At 38.2% G+C, this 16,639-nt stretch overlaps 1 protein-coding gene and 1 non-coding gene across 3 annotated transcripts; both read left to right on the top strand.

Annotated features, from left to right (window-relative positions):
- Nucleotides 1–1,833: 1,833 nt before the first annotated feature.
- LOC148735837 (uncharacterized) lies at nucleotides 1,834–8,547 on the top strand. Of its 2 annotated transcripts, none has more exons than XM_088753632.1 (7): nucleotides 1,834–2,529; nucleotides 2,951–3,045; nucleotides 3,496–3,652; nucleotides 4,304–4,367; nucleotides 4,892–5,347; nucleotides 5,489–5,545; nucleotides 5,708–8,547. In XM_088753632.1, the coding sequence occupies exons 1-7, from the start codon at nucleotides 1,873–1,875 to the stop codon at nucleotides 5,785–5,787; spliced, it is 1,566 nt and encodes a 521-aa protein (XP_088609758.1). In that variant the 5' UTR covers nucleotides 1,834–1,872; the 3' UTR covers nucleotides 5,788–8,547. The 2 variants fall into 2 exon arrangements, with proteins under 2 accessions (XP_088609758.1, XP_088609757.1); XM_088753631.1 differs by having other exon boundaries at nucleotides 4,892–5,353.
- Nucleotides 8,548–10,545: 1,998 nt separating this feature from the next.
- LOC111341639 (uncharacterized) lies at nucleotides 10,546–16,382 on the top strand. The gene is made up of 7 exons (XR_015998833.1): nucleotides 10,546–11,387; nucleotides 11,809–11,903; nucleotides 12,361–12,517; nucleotides 13,171–13,234; nucleotides 13,758–14,219; nucleotides 14,339–14,419; nucleotides 14,811–16,382. It is a non-coding gene; the product is annotated as an uncharacterized LOC111341639 (transcript).
- The last annotated feature ends 257 nt before the right edge of the window (nucleotides 16,383–16,639 follow it).

Below are 16,639 nucleotides of genomic sequence, written 5' to 3'. Positions count from 1 at the left end.
GGACTAGCATCCCATTCAGGGGGGAGTAGAAATACTCATAGTCGCTTCTTGCTACAGAAACCGGAGTTAAGCACTGGCCTACTGGGCCACTAGGCTCGTAAACAGACTTTACTATGTAAGCCTATAAACTCGAGGCGCGGCAAAGAAGCATTTTATCAGAACTTTTCTCCCAGTCGATCATTATGTTCTGCATAACGCCAAGTGTAAACAGATCTGATTCTGGTTATGATTTAAAGCTCTGGTGAAACGTTGTAATGCGTCATTAGCTTCGTGTTTATGGCAAGCTTTGTTCCTCTCAGTACGGATATCAGTGATACAAACACTTGTTAACAAAGTTTTTTTTGAATGAATGGAAGAACACATACATGAATGAACAAATGGAAAGGAAGCATATGGCGAGAATCTTATTGGATAGGTTGACTCATTTCTGCCCGCGAGGCGACTAAATACAGACAAAACAGGTAGTACACGGTTTGTCAAAACATCTCCCATTTACGATTTTCGTAAAGTAAGTTGTTATTGAAAACTGTTACTGTAGTTCTGAGAGATTTAACAAATGAGAAGCTAGTAGACTTGGTTTTGAATCTTGTCATGTTACATAGAAACGGAGAACTTTGAGAGGAAGATGTTAGTCTTTTTTCTTTTTTTTTTTTTTAATTGAAACAACTCGAATTCATTACTGCTTCCAGAAGAACATTCCCCGCTGTGACAAGCATTTTGGTCTTCAATGTCGATTCTCACGCAATATGAATGCCGTCGGAATTGACACTTCTTGTGGGGAAGGAATTCTAATAATAACCATTTTTGTTAAAAACCTGTCTTGATAAAAAAAGAAAAAAAAGGTGTCGAGGAACCGTCACGAGGCCACTGAACTATACATATTAATGAAAACTAAAAGAACGTCGAATAAACACCGAACGTAAACATAGAGATGCAATAAAGTGTCATTTGTAAGATGCCCACACAAAAAAGACAGTTAACTTGCTTCGTTATACTGTCTATGGCAATACCTCGATGGAAAAGGAGTAATTGATATTAGTTTGGCGGCAAGGTCTTAGTTGCTCACATTTGCATTATCATAATTTTGAAAATAGCGAGATGCATCAGTTTTCGTGAATTTCTAATAAAGCAGTTCAAAAACCGCTAGATATAAATGTTTTGTAGGGATTACTGGTTTGACAGAGGGAGTGAGGGTGGTGAGGTGAGAGATTCGGAAAATGTTTAGGTCTAGAGAGACGAAGAGTGCTTATGAGCGTTTCATTTGGTAGACAAGTCTAGCTGTTCTCTTCCCAACACACACAGTCACCCAAACAAAGGTTTCAGTTTCAGAACTGTTCACATCTGGAGGCCAACTTAACTTGTAGTTATCAGAATAGTGGCGGGATTGTTAAATCGCAATATCGAACAGTTGAAGAATGCCTCCAGGTTTATTCTTCCTCTTTGTCATTAATTGTAAACGATTCAGAGATAGTTCAATGCAAATGATGAAGATCTCCTTCTTATCCAATATCCTCCTCGGTATTTATGTCGATCCGTTTTCAAACAAAAATGCTGTAAATAACTTTTTTTCACTTAGTTAACGTCATTAACAGAGTTGGAATCTATTATTTTTCATGAAGATAAAGACCGTATATTTTAATAATTTTATTTAGCCAAGTTACTGGCTCGTTATTTAGCCTTTATTCAGCCTTTTTTTCAAGTCAGCTGCAGAAGCCGGTTTTCTTTTAACTTGCTAATGTACCGCCCAGAAACGTGTATTAAAATTAAAACATCTGGGGCTTTTTGTTATGCATAGAATACTAATCAATATTTTATTAAAACACTTCGAATTAATCTCGGAGGCATTGACGCAAAAACAATTCTTCATTTACGATGAAAACGTTTGCTTCTCTTTTTACATCATTTGGCTTCTTACTCGCTCATTGGATTGACATCCGAGGCGATGAAAGCATGTGCAAGAAGTTCTCCTGCGAGAATAATTCAAACATTTCTGACTGCTGCAGCGAGGCAACTACACATCTGTTACCCCCACAGTTTTACAAAGCTAAGTGCGTGCATCAGCTTCTCAAGCGTTGCGCAAACGAGTCTAAGATCGTTGCAATGGAGGAGAAACAGAAAATAAAAATAAATTGCGGTATCAGTTGTTCCAAAATTGCCTCTAACACTTCCCCATCAGCAAACATTTCAGTTGAATGGAAAAAGACAATCATTTGGCCGGAGGAGGACAGATGGTCCAAGGATCGTGGAAATTTTATTTTGAAAATGATATCACATTTTTGCGTGAACAAAACCAAAGCGCCCTTACAGTGTCCGATCACCTATAGGTACCCTGTCTTTACTGGGAAGGAATACTTCGAGAAAGAAAGGTTTGTGTGTGGGCTTCATGCACCAGCAGCATACTTGGTAATGAAAGCAGCAAAGTATGACATCTTAACAGTAGCGGTTTATCGTTCTGCTACAGATCTCTGGCCAACAACTTGTATCTGTGTCGCTTGGACGTTGATATCAGGAGTTATCATATGGCTCTTGGTAAGTTGATCTGACTCTCTCTCGATATGTAATGGGCATTCATCCAATCTGATGCACCATCCCCAATCTTTACTACTTATTTCAAATTACGTTCTACTGTCTCAGGAGTGGCCCAATATTACTGGATTTGGTGAATCGAACTGCCGTCGATCCTCTGCGTATTCATGGATGGTTTAGTAGGAAAATGGGGTAGTACATTAAGGACTCACGGAAATCTGCTACATATTTTTTCCTTACATTTGTATGCAATCCAGTCATCGCGCATTAGCATTCTCTTTCATCCAATGTTTAGCAATGTCTGCTTTGTTATTCCTTCGCCTAATATTTTCAAAAGAATGTGATTCTACGAGTGTTGCACTTAAAGCTATCTTTCTCGACAGAGAATCATTTAAATTCATTAGAAATTTCTTTTCGGTTTCAGGATCGACGGAAAAACTCTCACGAGTTTCCGCAGTCATTCTGGAAAGGCGTTCGCGAAGGAACATGGTGGGCAGTGGTTACCATGACGACTGTTGGGTTTGTAAAAATCAACTACTTTAGATAATTCTATCAGGCCCTACAATGATCAGGCAAATTTATTCGCTCAGAGTAGCAAAACTGTAAGATCATTGGTTGCTGATGATTGCTTGGTTGCTTTATGGTAGGCATATGAAGACCTTATCACCGCAATTATTTGTTTCCTTTTCGGTTTCAGAAGGTAACGCTTTAGAGGGCGCAAACCATTCTTTCTTGAAAGAGTCAAAGAAACTTTAAGGTTCCCACATCGATTAATATCAACCACACAGAGAGAGCTTTATTTCAGAACGGGAAGAAAACGAAAACGCAAACACATTATTGCAAACGTCAAGTTTCCCGGGACCAGAGGTCACCCTGTAACGCTATACTATAATGGATACAAAGAAAAGCAATACCAAAATAAGCTCCACCTTCTTAACAGTAGCTTTTTTTTCTTCCTTTTTTTGTAAGATATGGAGACAAGTCGCCCAAGTCTTTATTAGCTCGCGTCTATGCTGCGGTCTGGATGGTAATCGGTGTGATACTTCTCTCCATATTCACTGCTGAAGTTTCCTCCATGTTGACAGCAACTCATACAAAACCACACCATTCTGCCCTGAATCAATCGGTAATTATATCACTAAATAACTATCTTTTTTTGTTACAATTTTCTACCTAAAAATGAGAGTTTTGTTTAACTTTACATGCTATTGGATCTGAGGCAGTAAAAGTACTGAATGATGCTTATAGGATGTTACAGGATATTGTGTTGAACAGTCCAAGTGGCAGAAAAGGAACACAATTTTTCATTAAAGCACTGGCGAATGTCCCATGATAAATCCTCTTGTAAACCACATTGAGACCTTTTCAATACATAGTATTAAACTTCATCGGGCGGTGAAGGTCTAGTATGATCCATTGGTTTGCATCAGGTTTGACTTGCGTGGTTTGATCCTAATTTATCTGATGGCCATATGTTGTCTTGCTATTTTGCTAGGGTTCGTCGGACTCCTCAACGGTTTTGTGGAATGATCGTGAGAAATTTATATAGTGGAGGTGATATGGCCTCTCAATTGCAAGAACACAACATCTCTCTACTTTTAAAGCAAATTAAAAACTTATTCTATTTGAATTATTGCTATGAATTATTTCTAAGGAAACAAGCACAATAGTTTTGATACCTGTTGCTAGTGCTGGTTACTTCGGGCGTTAGCTTCCCCGTCATAACGACGAAACAACTTAAACTTTTCTGTGGAGTTTTTTTTTTTCTCTGTTACAGATCGGAGTCCCTAATGGCAGCAAGCAATACTTTCAGGAGGAGCTTAGAGGCGCAAAACTAATTGGTAATTTGAACGACCTTTCGCTAGGGTGAAGAGGTTAAAATCACCATGAAGGATCACGATCCTGACAGAAAGCTGCACCTTATTTTACAACTCAAATACCATTTCGAGTGAGAATAATCAGAGGTTGACCTCAACTCCAAAAAAGCTGTAAATTTCTGATTTTTAAACAAAGAAGTAGTTGGATTATAGACAGAAACTTAATTCAGTTCGTGGCTTTCAAAATGAGTTCTACTTTAAGTTTGTAATTCAGTACATCTCCAACAATGAAGTCGTTTCTGATAAAGAGGATATATGCGGAGATTTAACTTAAATTTGTCCTAGTTTTCTAGGTTTCAGAATAATCTTTAGCGATGAGGATCAGGTTTAGCGCCGTAAAAGGTGTTAAAAGACCATGTAGTCATTAGAGATTCGGCTAGCATCTCCTCGTAGCCATTTTCCTCCAGATCCATGAGGAAAGATCGATGGTATATGTTTGCTATTTACAACCGTTTTTATATTGTTTGTATACTTTTAAATTTCTGTAGAGATGAATTCCTTGAAAGACCTAAGGAATCACTTGGCGATTGAACATAGAAAACGAAGAGTTGTATATTACAGCTGTATGTCGGAAAGTAAGGGCGCCGACCGTGATAAGCAGATTGTGAGGGCTCTGAAACACCACCTAATTGGGACTGAAATGAAGGTAAAACACGCATGCCTTTCCCATGCAGACGCAACAGTTCATTCCCTGGTGGAGTGTGTTAGGAAAGAGATTGGGAAATTCATTGAAAATTGTGATCCATTTATTACTGAAAAAGCCAATGATTCGGAAGAGAATTGCAATATCAAGATGGATCATTATGGAGAGATAAAAGACTTTGAAATCGACCGCCCGACAGCCATCATCATTTATGCTTCTGTGGGACTAGTAGCAGTGATGTTTATTGCTGGCAGTGTATGGGATTTGACAAGGCTCCGTGATCAATGGAAAAATGAAGAAGGTACAGGTATTTTGCGGAGGATTAACATGTAAAATATACCAATAGAAGTTCAGAATTATTTAAGTAAAGATCAGAAAATAAGCTTCCAACGAGCTATATGGAGATGGTCATTTGCTAATACTTTATTGATTTTTCACTCAGGTACGACGCCTAAAACCTCTGGAGGCACCTTCGTGTTTACACATGGGACAGCAAAAGGTAAATGCATAACAATTTTAAAAATCACGATCCCCGCATTATACCCTGCTTGATAGACCATATCCCTTTACGCCAAATAAGGAAGAGCGCTTTCCTTCCCTTCCCCACTTGCGGGTACATTGACTATCTAACCACCCTCTCTCCCTCTGTTTTCTCGTATAGTTCCTGGGGAATCACGCGTCAACACTGGCTTCGAAACAGCCGAGGACCCGATAGAGATATGTATAACTAAAGGAGAATAAAACAGTGGGCCCTGAAAATAAATATATCTTATTATTAAAAACTGGATCATTGGATAATGCAATTCAAGACGTTTTATTGGCTTAGCCAGTATGGTATATGAGCCAATATATTATAATCTACAAGTATGGTAGGGGTGCGCGTCAGCTTAAAATTAAAAGGGAGCTAAATATTTAGTAAAATTTAATAATTTAAGTTAACGTTTTTAATAAAACCGTTATTCCACTCGATCTTGTTGGATATGAGATGATTATAGCCAACTCGGCGCAACGCGCCTCGTTGGTTATCTATCATCTCATATCCAACGCGCGCTCGTGGAATAATTGTTAATTAGACGTTTTGTTGTGTAGTATCGCTGAGTATTTTTAGAGTTGTGCCGTATTTTGACGAGCTCGTAGGGCGAGTCAAAATTGAAGTTGAAGTTCATTTATTTGTTTTAGCAGGTTGATTAATTTGGCAGCTGTAATAGCTGATGCGGACCTGCTATCCTAACCCACCCATCCCACCTCAGGGGAGGACATCCATCACACAGTAATCTCGTGTGTGGGAAATTAACATCTCCTGCCCCAACCCTGCAGGAGACGGGACCTCCATTTATTCGTCCCTATCCGAGAAGACTAGAATATCTAACCATTTCTTGATGTTATAGAAAGGTAGCAAATTCTTCTCAATTATTTTAAGACCTTGAGTGTTGGTCCAGCCGGGGCTCGAACACTCGACCTCCCGCACTGCAGTCCAGCGCTCTATCCATTCAGCTAACCGGGAGGCGGTTACAAATAAACTCGTTACAAATAACGAGTAAAAATACTCAGCGATACTACACAACTGAACAAAACGTCTCATAAGTTATTTATTATCCAACACGCCAAACTGTTATTTCAGTGCGGGCGAGTTTCGCGAATATTTATTTACGGCGAAGCGGAACGTTGTCGTGTTGCTGTTTCTAATTCCTTCAATAAATTTTTTTCTTTGTTCGATTGATCTAATAAACCTGGATGTATATTTTCCAGCTATTCTGACTCTTCGCCGTCGGAAATATGATTCAAATTGTCCGCCATTTTTTTTTCGTAACTTCGCTTGCGCGATGCAACAAAACCTGTTTAACCAGTACTCTAGAGTACAAATACTGATTGATATTTGTACTCGTCTATGGTGTTACTTGTACTCTACGAAGTGTAGTTGGATAATGTTTTATTATAGCGGCACAAAGGTAAATATTTTTACGCCTTTTAGTTTATTTAATTGAGCAATTTGTATCATTCTTTCTTTAATTGTGACTTCTCGTTTTGTGAAGTAAGTTAAGACTTGAAATTTAGTTTAAGCGAAAGTTGCTTACGACATCGTTGTACCGTTAATTGTAAATTGTTATTTTTCCTTTGTCTTGTAACTTCTGATTCAGATGAAATGTATTTTTATCTGATTATTTACACGATCTCATTTTTAATTTGTTTGTACTTTTATTTTAGTTCTCACGGTGTTCGTTTAACAAAGTAAGAAGTTGAATAATTTCTTACGGAGATGAGTTTGTGAACGTTGTGATCACTGGAGCAATAGAAGAATTGGATTGTAGTAACGAAAGCAAAGAGAAAGTGGCAATTTGGATCATATTTCCGACAACGAAGAGTCACAATTGCTGGAAAATATAGGTCAAAGCTTATTAGATAAATCGAACGAAGAAAAACAGCTTGACGACCAGAAAATTTCTTCATCTAATGAAGAAAATAGAAACAGCAACACGACAACGTGCCAATTCCGTTCCTCTTCGCATACTTCTGTCACGCACTCCCCGTAAATAAAAATTCGCCCGCACTGAAATAACAGTTTGGCGTGTTGGATAATAAATAATTTATTAGACGTTTTGTTCGGATGTGTAATATCGCTGAGTATTTTTACTCGTTATTTGTATTTTGACGAGCCCCAAGGGCTCGTCAAAATACGGTACAACTCGGAAAAATACTCAGCGATTCTACACAACAAAACGCCTGATAAGATATATTTATTACCTAACTACGAGAAGTACAGTACAAATAGCGTATGAATAGAACACAAATACCCAGCGATATTGTGCATTTGGCTATTTTGTACCGCAAAAAAAAAAACAATAATAATAATAATAACAACAATAATAATAATAATAATAATAATAATAATAATAATACAAGACTTTTATAGCGCCCACGCTAGAGTTTAGAGCGCTTTACAGCTATATGGAAAAAACCTGTTTAACCTGTCGGCTGCGCGCGCTACGATTCTCTATCCGCTTCGCTTTCCCGTCAGATTAGAAATGTGCAGAAACACTCGCCAGAAAAACAATAATTGGATGATAAATAACTTCTCAGACGTTTTGGTGCATAGTATTCCTTCGTGTATTTACTCATTGTTGGTATTTTGACTTGCCCTAAGTCTCGTCATATGACGGCTCATCTTGTAAAAATACTCCGCGATACTATACACCAAAACGTCTAATAAGATATATATATTCACCCTTTGTAAATAATTACTCGAATGATTTTACTGCAGCTAACTAGTTATACAGATTTTGGGACTATGACCAATGACTATTGTTCAGGCTGGTCGCGTCATTAAATTTGATGTCATTATTATCAGATAATAAGTACAAGAAAGAAAAATTGCCAGCGATGGATGTTACTAAAGTAACAGTTCATGCTTTTGGTGGAATAGCTAGGGAGTGTTTTAATGACAATGACAAAATGCTACCTATATGATCAAATAAAGATCGAAGAGTTTTAAGAGAAAACAAATCACTTTTATCATTTTTTCGACCGGGCTATTCGAGGCGGGTGGACAAACCTGTCTCTCGAATAAATCGGCATTATCAAGTAAATATGTTCAAAGCCGTGATCTTTGTCAGGAACTTCTTGTTTATTGCCGAGTATGTAAGCCTATGTGAAGGCGCGGTGGCCTCATGGTTGGTGCGCTCGACTCTGGATGGAGTGGTCCGGGTTCGAGCCCCGGTTGGTACATTGTGTTGTGTTCTTGGCAAGACACTTTACTCTCACAGTGCCTCTCTTCACCCAGGTGTATAAATGGGTACCGGAAAATTTAATGCTGGGGGGTAACCCTGAGATGGACTAGCATCCCATTCAGGGGGGAGTAGAAATACTCATAGTCGCTTCATGCTACAGAAACCGGAGTTAAGCACTGGCCTAATGGGCCACTAGGCTCGTAAGCAGACTTTACTACGTAAGCCTATAAACTCGAGGCGCGGCAAAGAAGCATTTTATCAGAACTTTTCTCCCAGTCGATCATTATGTTCTGCATAACGCCAAGTGTAAACAGATCTGATTCTGGTTATGATTTAAAGCTCTGGTGAAACGTTGTAATGCGTCATGAGCTTCGTGTTTATGGCAAGTTTTGTTCCTCTCAGTACGGATATCAGTGATACAAACACTTGTTAACAAAGTTTTCTATGAATGAATGGAAGAACACATACATGAACGAACAAATGGAGAGGAAGCATATGACGAGAATCTTATTGGATAGGTTGACTCATTTCTGCCCGCGAGGCGACTAAATACAGACAAAACAGGTAGTACACGGTTTGTCAAAACATCTCCCATTTACGATTTTCGTAAAGTAAGTTGTTATTGAAAACTATTACTGTAGTTCTGAGAGACTTAACAAATGAGAAGCCAGTAGACTTGGTTTTGAATCTTGTCATGTTACATAGAAACGGAGAACTTTGAGAGGAAGATGTTATTCTTTTTTCTTTCTTTTTTTTTTTTTTAATTGAAACAGCTCGAATTCATTACTGCTTCCAGAAGAACATTCCCCGCTGTGACAAGCATTTTGGTCTTCAATGTCGATTCTCACGCAATATGAATGCCGTCAGAATTAACACTTCTTGTGGGGAAGGAATTCTAATAATAACCATTTTTGTTAAAAACCTGTTTTGATAAAAAAAGAAAAAAAAAGGTGTCGAGGAACCGTCACGAAGCCACTGAACTATACATATTAATGAAAACTAAAGGGAAGTCGAATAAACACCGAACGTAAACATAGAGATGCAATAAAGTGTCATTTGTAAGATGCCCACACACAAAAAAGACAGTTAACTTGCTTCGTTATACTGTCTATGGCAATACCTCGATGGAAAAGGTGTAATTGATATTAGTTTGGCGGCAAGGTCTTAGTTGCTCACATTTGCATTATCATAATTTTGAAAATAGCGAGATGCATTTTTTTTCGTGAATTTCTAATAAAGCAGTTCAAAAACCGCTAGATATAAATGTTTTGTAGAGGGAGGGGCAGTGAGGTGAGAGATTCGGAAAATGTTTAGGTCTAGAGAGACGAAGAGTGCTCATGAGCGTTTTATTTGGTAGACAAGTCTAGGTGTTCTCTTCCCAACACACACTGTCACCCAAACAAAGGTTTCAGGTTCAGAACTGTTCACATCTGGAGGCCAACTTAACTTGTAGTTATCAGAATAGTGGCGGGATTGTTAAATCGCAATATCGAACAGTTGAAGAATGCCTCCAGGTTTATTCTTCCTCTTTGTCATTAATTGTAAACGATTCAGAGATAGTTCAGTGCAAATGAGGAATATCTCCTTCCAATATCCTCCTCGGTATTTATGTCGATCCGTTTTCAAACAAAAATGCTGTAAATAACTTTTTTTCACTTAGTTGACGTCATTAACAGAGTTGAAATCTATTATTTTTTATGAAGATAAAGACCGTATATTTTAATAATTTTATTTAGCCAAGTTACTGGCTCGTTATTTAGCCTTTATTCAGCCTTTTTTTTCAAGTCAGCTGCAGAAGCCGGTTTTCTTTTAACTTGCTAATGTACCGCCCAGAAACGTGTATTAAAATTAAAACATCTGGAGCTTTTTGTTATGCATAGAATACTAATGAATATTTTATTAAAACACTTCGAATCAATCTCGGAGGCATTGACGCAAAAACAATTCTTCATTTACGATGAAAACGTTTGCTTCTCTTTTTACAACATTTGGCTTCTTACTCGCTCATTGGATTGACATCCGAGGCGATGAAAGCATGTGCAAGAAGTTTTGCTGCGAGAATAATTCAAGCATTTCTTACAAAACTGCTGCAGCGAGGCAACTACACATCTGTTACCCCCACGGTTTTACAACTCTAAGTTCATGCATCAGCTTCTTCAGCTTTGCGGAAACGAGTCTAAGATCGATGAAATGGAGAAGAAACAGGAAAACATAACTTGCAGTATCAATTGTTCCGAAATTGCCTCTAACATCTCCCCATCAACAAACATTTCAGTTAAATGGAAAAAGACAATCATTTGGCCGGAGGAGGACAGATGGCCCAAGGATCGTGGAAATTTTATTTTGAAAATGATATCACATTTTTGCGTGAACAAAACCAAAGCGCCCTTACAGTGTCCGATCACCTATAGGTACCCTGTCTTTACTGGGAAGGAACACTTCGAGAAAGAAAGGTTTGTGTGTGGGCTTCATGCACCAGCAGCATACTTGGTAATGAAAGAAGCAAAGTATCACATCTTAACAGTAGCGGTTTATCGTTCTGCTACAGATCTCTGGCCAACAACTTGTATCTGTGTCGCTTGGACGTTGATATCAGGAGTTATCATATGGCTCTTGGTAAGTTGATCTGACTCTCTCTCGATATGTAATGGGCATTCATCCAATCTGATGCACCATCCCCAATCTTTACTACTTATTTCAAATTACGCTCTACTGTCTCAGGAGTGGCCCAATATTACTGGATTTGGTGAATCGAACTGCCGTCGAACCTCTGCGTATTCAAGGATGGTTTAGTAGGAAAATGGGGTAGTACATTAAGGACTCACGGAAATCTGCTACATATTTTTCCTTACATTTGTATGCAATCCAGTCATCGCGCATTAGCGTTCTCTTTCATCCAATGTTTAGCAACGTCTGCTTTGTTATTCCTTCGCCTAATATTTTCAAAAAAATGTGATTCTACGAGTGTTGCACTTTAAAGCTATCTTTCTCGACAGAGAATCATTTAAATTCATCAGAAATTTCTTTTCGGTTTCAGGATCGACGAAATAACTCTCACGAGTTTCCGCAGTCATTCTGGAAAGGCGTTCGCGAAGGAACATGGTGGGCAGTGGTTACCATGACGACTGTTGGGTTTGTAAAAATCAACTACTTTAGATAATTCTATCAGGCCCTACAATGATAAGGCAAATATATTCGCTCAGACTAGCAAAACTGTAAGATCATTGGTTGCTGATGATTGCTTGGTTGCTTTATGGTAGGCATTAGAAGACCATATCATCGAAATTATTTGTTTTCTTTTCGGTTTCAGAAAAGAAGAAGGTAACGCTTTAGAGGGCGCAAACCATTCTTTCTTGAAAGAGTCAAAGAAACTTAAGGTTCCCACATCGATTAATATCAACCACACAGAGGAGCTTTAATTCAGAACGGGAAGAAAACGAAAACGCAAACACATTATTGCAAACGTCAAGTTTCCCGGGACCAGAGGTCACCCTGTAACGCTATACTATAATGGATACAAAGAAAAGCAATACCAAAATAAGCTCCACCTTCTTAACAGTAGCTTTTTTTTCTTCCTTTTTTTTGTAAGATATGGGGACAAGTCGCCCAAGTCTTTATTAGCTCGCGTCTATGCTGCGGTCTGGATGGTAATCGGTGTGATACTTCTCTCCATATTCACTGCTGAAGTTTCCTCCATGTTGACAGCAACACATACAAAATCTCACCATTCTTTCCTAGGTCAATCGGTAATTATATCACTAAATAACTATCTTTTTTTGTTACAATTTTCTACCTAAAAATGAGAGTTTTGTTTAACTTTACATACTATTGGATCTGAGGCAGTAAAAGTACTGAATGATGCTTATAGGATGTTACAGGATATTGTGTTGAACAGTCCAAGTGGCAGAAAAGGAACACAATTTTTCATTAAAGCACTGGCGAATGTCCATTGATAAATCCTCTTGTAAAGTACATTGAGACCTTTTCAATACATAGTATTTAACTTTATCTGGCGGTGAAGGTCTAGCATGATCAATTGGTTTGCATCAGGCTTGACTTGTGTGGTTTGATCCTAATTGTTTCTGATGGTCATATGTTGTCTTGCTATTTTGCTAGGGTTCGTCGGACTCCTCAACGGTTTTGTGGAATGATCGTGAGAAATTTATATAGTGGAGGTGATATGGCCTCTCAATTGCAAGAACACAACATCTCTCTGCTTTTAAAGCAAATTAAAAACTTATTCTATTTGAATTATTGCTATGAATTATTTCTAAGGAAACAAGCACAATAGTTTTGATACCTGTTGCTAGTACTGGTTACTTCCGGCGTTAGCTTCCCCGTCATAACGACGAAACAACTTAAACTTTTCTGTGGAGTTGTTTTTTTTTCTCTGTTACAGATCGGAGTCCCTAATGGCAGCAAGCAATACTTTCAGGAGGAGCTTAGAGGCGCAAAACTAATTGGTAATTTGAACGACCTTTCGCTGGGGTGAAGAGGTTAAAATCCCCATGAAGGATCACGATCCTGACATAAAGCTGCACCTTATTTTACAACTCATACAACATTCGAGTGAGAATAATCAGAGGTTGACCTCAACTCCAAAAAAGCTGTAAATTTCTGACCTTTAAACAAAGAAGTAGTTGGATTATAGACAGAAACTTAATTCAGTTCGTGGCTTTCAAAATGAGTTCTACTTTAAGTTTGTAATTCAGTACATCTCCAACAATGAAGTCGTTTCTGATAAAGAGAATATATGCGAAGATTTAACCTAAATTTGGCCTTGTTTTCAAGGTTTCAGAATAATCTTTAGCGATGAGGATCAGGTTCAGCGCCGTATAAGGTGTTAAAAGACCATGTAGTCATTAGAGATTCGGCTAGCATCTCCTCGTAGCCATTTTCCTCCAGATCCATGGAGAAAGATCGATGGTATATGTTTGCTATTTACAACCGTTTTTATATTGTTTCTATACTTTTAAATTTCTGTAGAGATGAATTCCTTGAAAGACCTAAGGAATCACTTAGCGATTGAACATAGAAAAAGAAGAGTTGTATATTACAGCTGCATGTCGGAAAGTAAGGGCGCCGACCGTGATAAGCAGATTGTGTGGGCTCTGAAGCACCACCTAATTGGGACTGAAATGAAGGTAAAACACGCATGCCTTTCCCATGCCGACGTAACAGTTCATTCCCTGGTGAAGTGTGTTAGGAAAGAGATTGGGAAATTCATTGAAAATTGTGATCCATTTATTACTGAAAAAGCCAATGATTTGGAAGAGAATTGCAATATCAAGATGGATCATTATGGAGAGATAAACGACTTTGAAATCGACGACCCGACAGCCATCATCATTTATGCTTCCGTGGGACTAGTAGCAGTGATGCTTTTTGCTGGCAGTGTATGGGATTTGACGAGGCCCCATGATCAAAGGGAAAAGGAAGAAGGTACAGGTACGTTGTGGAGGATTAGCATGGAAAAGATATCAATAGAAGTTAAGAATTATTTAAGTAAAGATCAGAAACTATAGGGAGATGGTCATTTGCTAATGCGTTATTAATTTTTCACTCAGGTAGGACGTCTAAAACCTCTGGGGGCTCGTTCATGCTTACACATGGGGGCTCGTTCGTGTTTACACATGGGACAGCAAGAGGTAACTGCATTGGCTTCTTAACAGCTGAGGACCCGATAGAGATATGTGAAACTAGAGGAGAAGAAAATACTGGGCCCTGAAAATATGGAATTTAAGTACAGATCAAAAACTAAGGTTCGAACGAGCTATAGGGAGATGGTCATTTGCTAATGCTTTATTGATTTTTCACTCAGGTAAGGCGCCTAAAACCTCTAGGAGCTCGTTCATAATTGCACATGGCACAGCAAGAGATAAATGCAAAACAATTTAAAATTCAAGTTCCCCAGATCATACTTTGCTTGACAGACTATATCCTTTTAGGCCAAATAGGGAAGGGCGCTCCCCCTCCCTCCCGCAGCTGCAAGTACATTGACTGCCTAACCATCCTCTCTCCCTCTGTTTTCTCTTATAGCTGGTGGGGAATCACACGTCAAAGTTGGCTTCGAAACAGCCGAGGACCCAATAGAGATATGTGAAACTAGAGGAGAAGAAAATAATGGGCGTTGAAATTAAAAGTTGTTATTACCTAACTACGAGGAGTAGAGTAAAACTAACGCTTGAATAGAGCACAGTACAAATATCCAGCGATATTGTGCATTCAGTTATTTTGTTTAACCACTTTGCTTTCCCGCCACATTAGAAATGAGCAGAGACACTTGGCAGAAAAAAAAAACAAAAATTGGACAATAAATAATTTATCCGACGTTTTGGTGTGTGGTATTGCTTCGTATATTTACCCGTCGTTGGTCTTTTGACTTTCCCTAAGTCTCGTCAAAATACGGCACAACTTGCATTGTAAAAATACTCCGCGATATTATACACCAAAACGTCTAATAAGATATATATATATATATATATATATATACATATATAGAAAGTTTAAAAATTGCGAGGATGGACAACTTTTGACGTCAAAAATATAAAAAATTTTAATAAAAAACCTTTTGGTCAGAGACCCTCTTCAGTTATTTACAACTTTTGAAATAAAAAAAAGAGCATTGAATTGGATAGAAGTGCTAATGATTACGTAATTACAGATAACGACTAATGAACTGGTGCTAATAAAAAGATAACGAAAAACCTAATTACAAAGAAAGCAGTGGACAAAATACAAGAAACAAACCCTAAAAACTAAGAGATAAGAATACTAAATATGTTAAAATGAGTCGCGTAACACAAAAGAGGCTTATTGGAGTGCTCAGTTGTTCTCTTTGGCACCCCATGGTTTGAATAAAAGAAAGGAATTTCATTCGAAAGATAGAATTTTCTATAATTAATTTTTCATCTTATATTAGGCGCTACTAATTGATCGTTCAAAGGCCCTTTTCTTGGATTTTGTCGGCCCTTTAGGTGTGGATTGGACTCAGAGGCCCTGCCAAGGGATCTTATTATGATTAGTATCATTTAAAGGCCCCTCCAGGGGGTTTCTTGCTAATTTGCCCTTTCGGGCTCCAAAGGCTTTGTTTTGGGATTTTGTTACGGTTTACAGTTGTAGTTAAAAGTGGGCCTCCCCTTTTTTAATGCTTGCCGCATTGCTTCTTTGCAATTGGTTACGTCACTCATTTTAACATATTTAGTATCCAAAGAAGGCATCTGACCAGATTCCAATGAGATATTTATTATTTTGGAAACGAAATGCAAAAGAACTCTAAGTGCATTTCTTGTAACATAACCAGGAAGAGGATCAAGAGCATATGACTTAGCAGCCAGATACATGATACATGATACATGTATGAACTTCGTCCGCTGTTACCGTTTTGAAAATATCAAAAGAATATGAACAAGCGTTGTCAACAACAGGAACTCTATCTCGATGAGAGAAAGCAGCAGTCGTTATATGACCCCGTATTCTATCTATCTTTGTAGTGAAGTACTCAATAAACTTGTTAGCAAGATCAGTGGGCGATTTGCAGCGGGGATATTGAATATCTGTTTTCCTTTGTAGTAGTTTATCAATTATCTTAAAAGGCTGTTTATAATTTGACTGATTCTTATTGATTAATGAAGCGAGATAATTCTTCTTGGAGTCACGAATTAAGTTGTTAACAGCATCACATCCCTCAATAAACAACTTACGATCAGAAGGACGTTTGGTCATTCGCCAGCGTCGTTCAAGTTTTCTACGGGGTCTCTTTAAATTATTTATCTCCTCAGAATACCAAGGTGCAGCGGGACGCAAAGTAACTATCTTGGTTTGCAGTGGAACATGAGTCTCAAGTATGGAAGTAAGGACTCTGTTAT

This window comes from Stylophora pistillata, chromosome 3 (genome assembly GCF_964205215.1).
Source record: "Stylophora pistillata chromosome 3, jaStyPist1.2, whole genome shotgun sequence".
NCBI classification, from domain to species: domain Eukaryota; kingdom Metazoa; phylum Cnidaria; class Anthozoa; order Scleractinia; family Pocilloporidae; genus Stylophora; species Stylophora pistillata.
This window is presented reverse-complemented; position numbering and strand designations above follow the sequence as displayed.

What these genes read in the sequence shown, in the direction of transcription:
- LOC148735837 (XM_088753631.1), top strand. Translation starts at nt 1,873, where the DNA reads ATGAAAACGTTTGCTTCTCTTTTTACATCATTTGGCTTCTTACTCGCT. An exon ending in GTTACCATGACGACTGTTGG is followed by an intron (nt 3,046 to 3,495) that starts GTTTGTAAAAAT and finishes TTTTTTTGTAAG; the next exon opens with ATATGGAGACAAGTCGCCCA. An exon ending in ATTCTGCCCTGAATCAATCG is followed by an intron (nt 3,653 to 4,303) that starts GTAATTATATCA and finishes TCTCTGTTACAG; the next exon opens with ATCGGAGTCCCTAATGGCAG.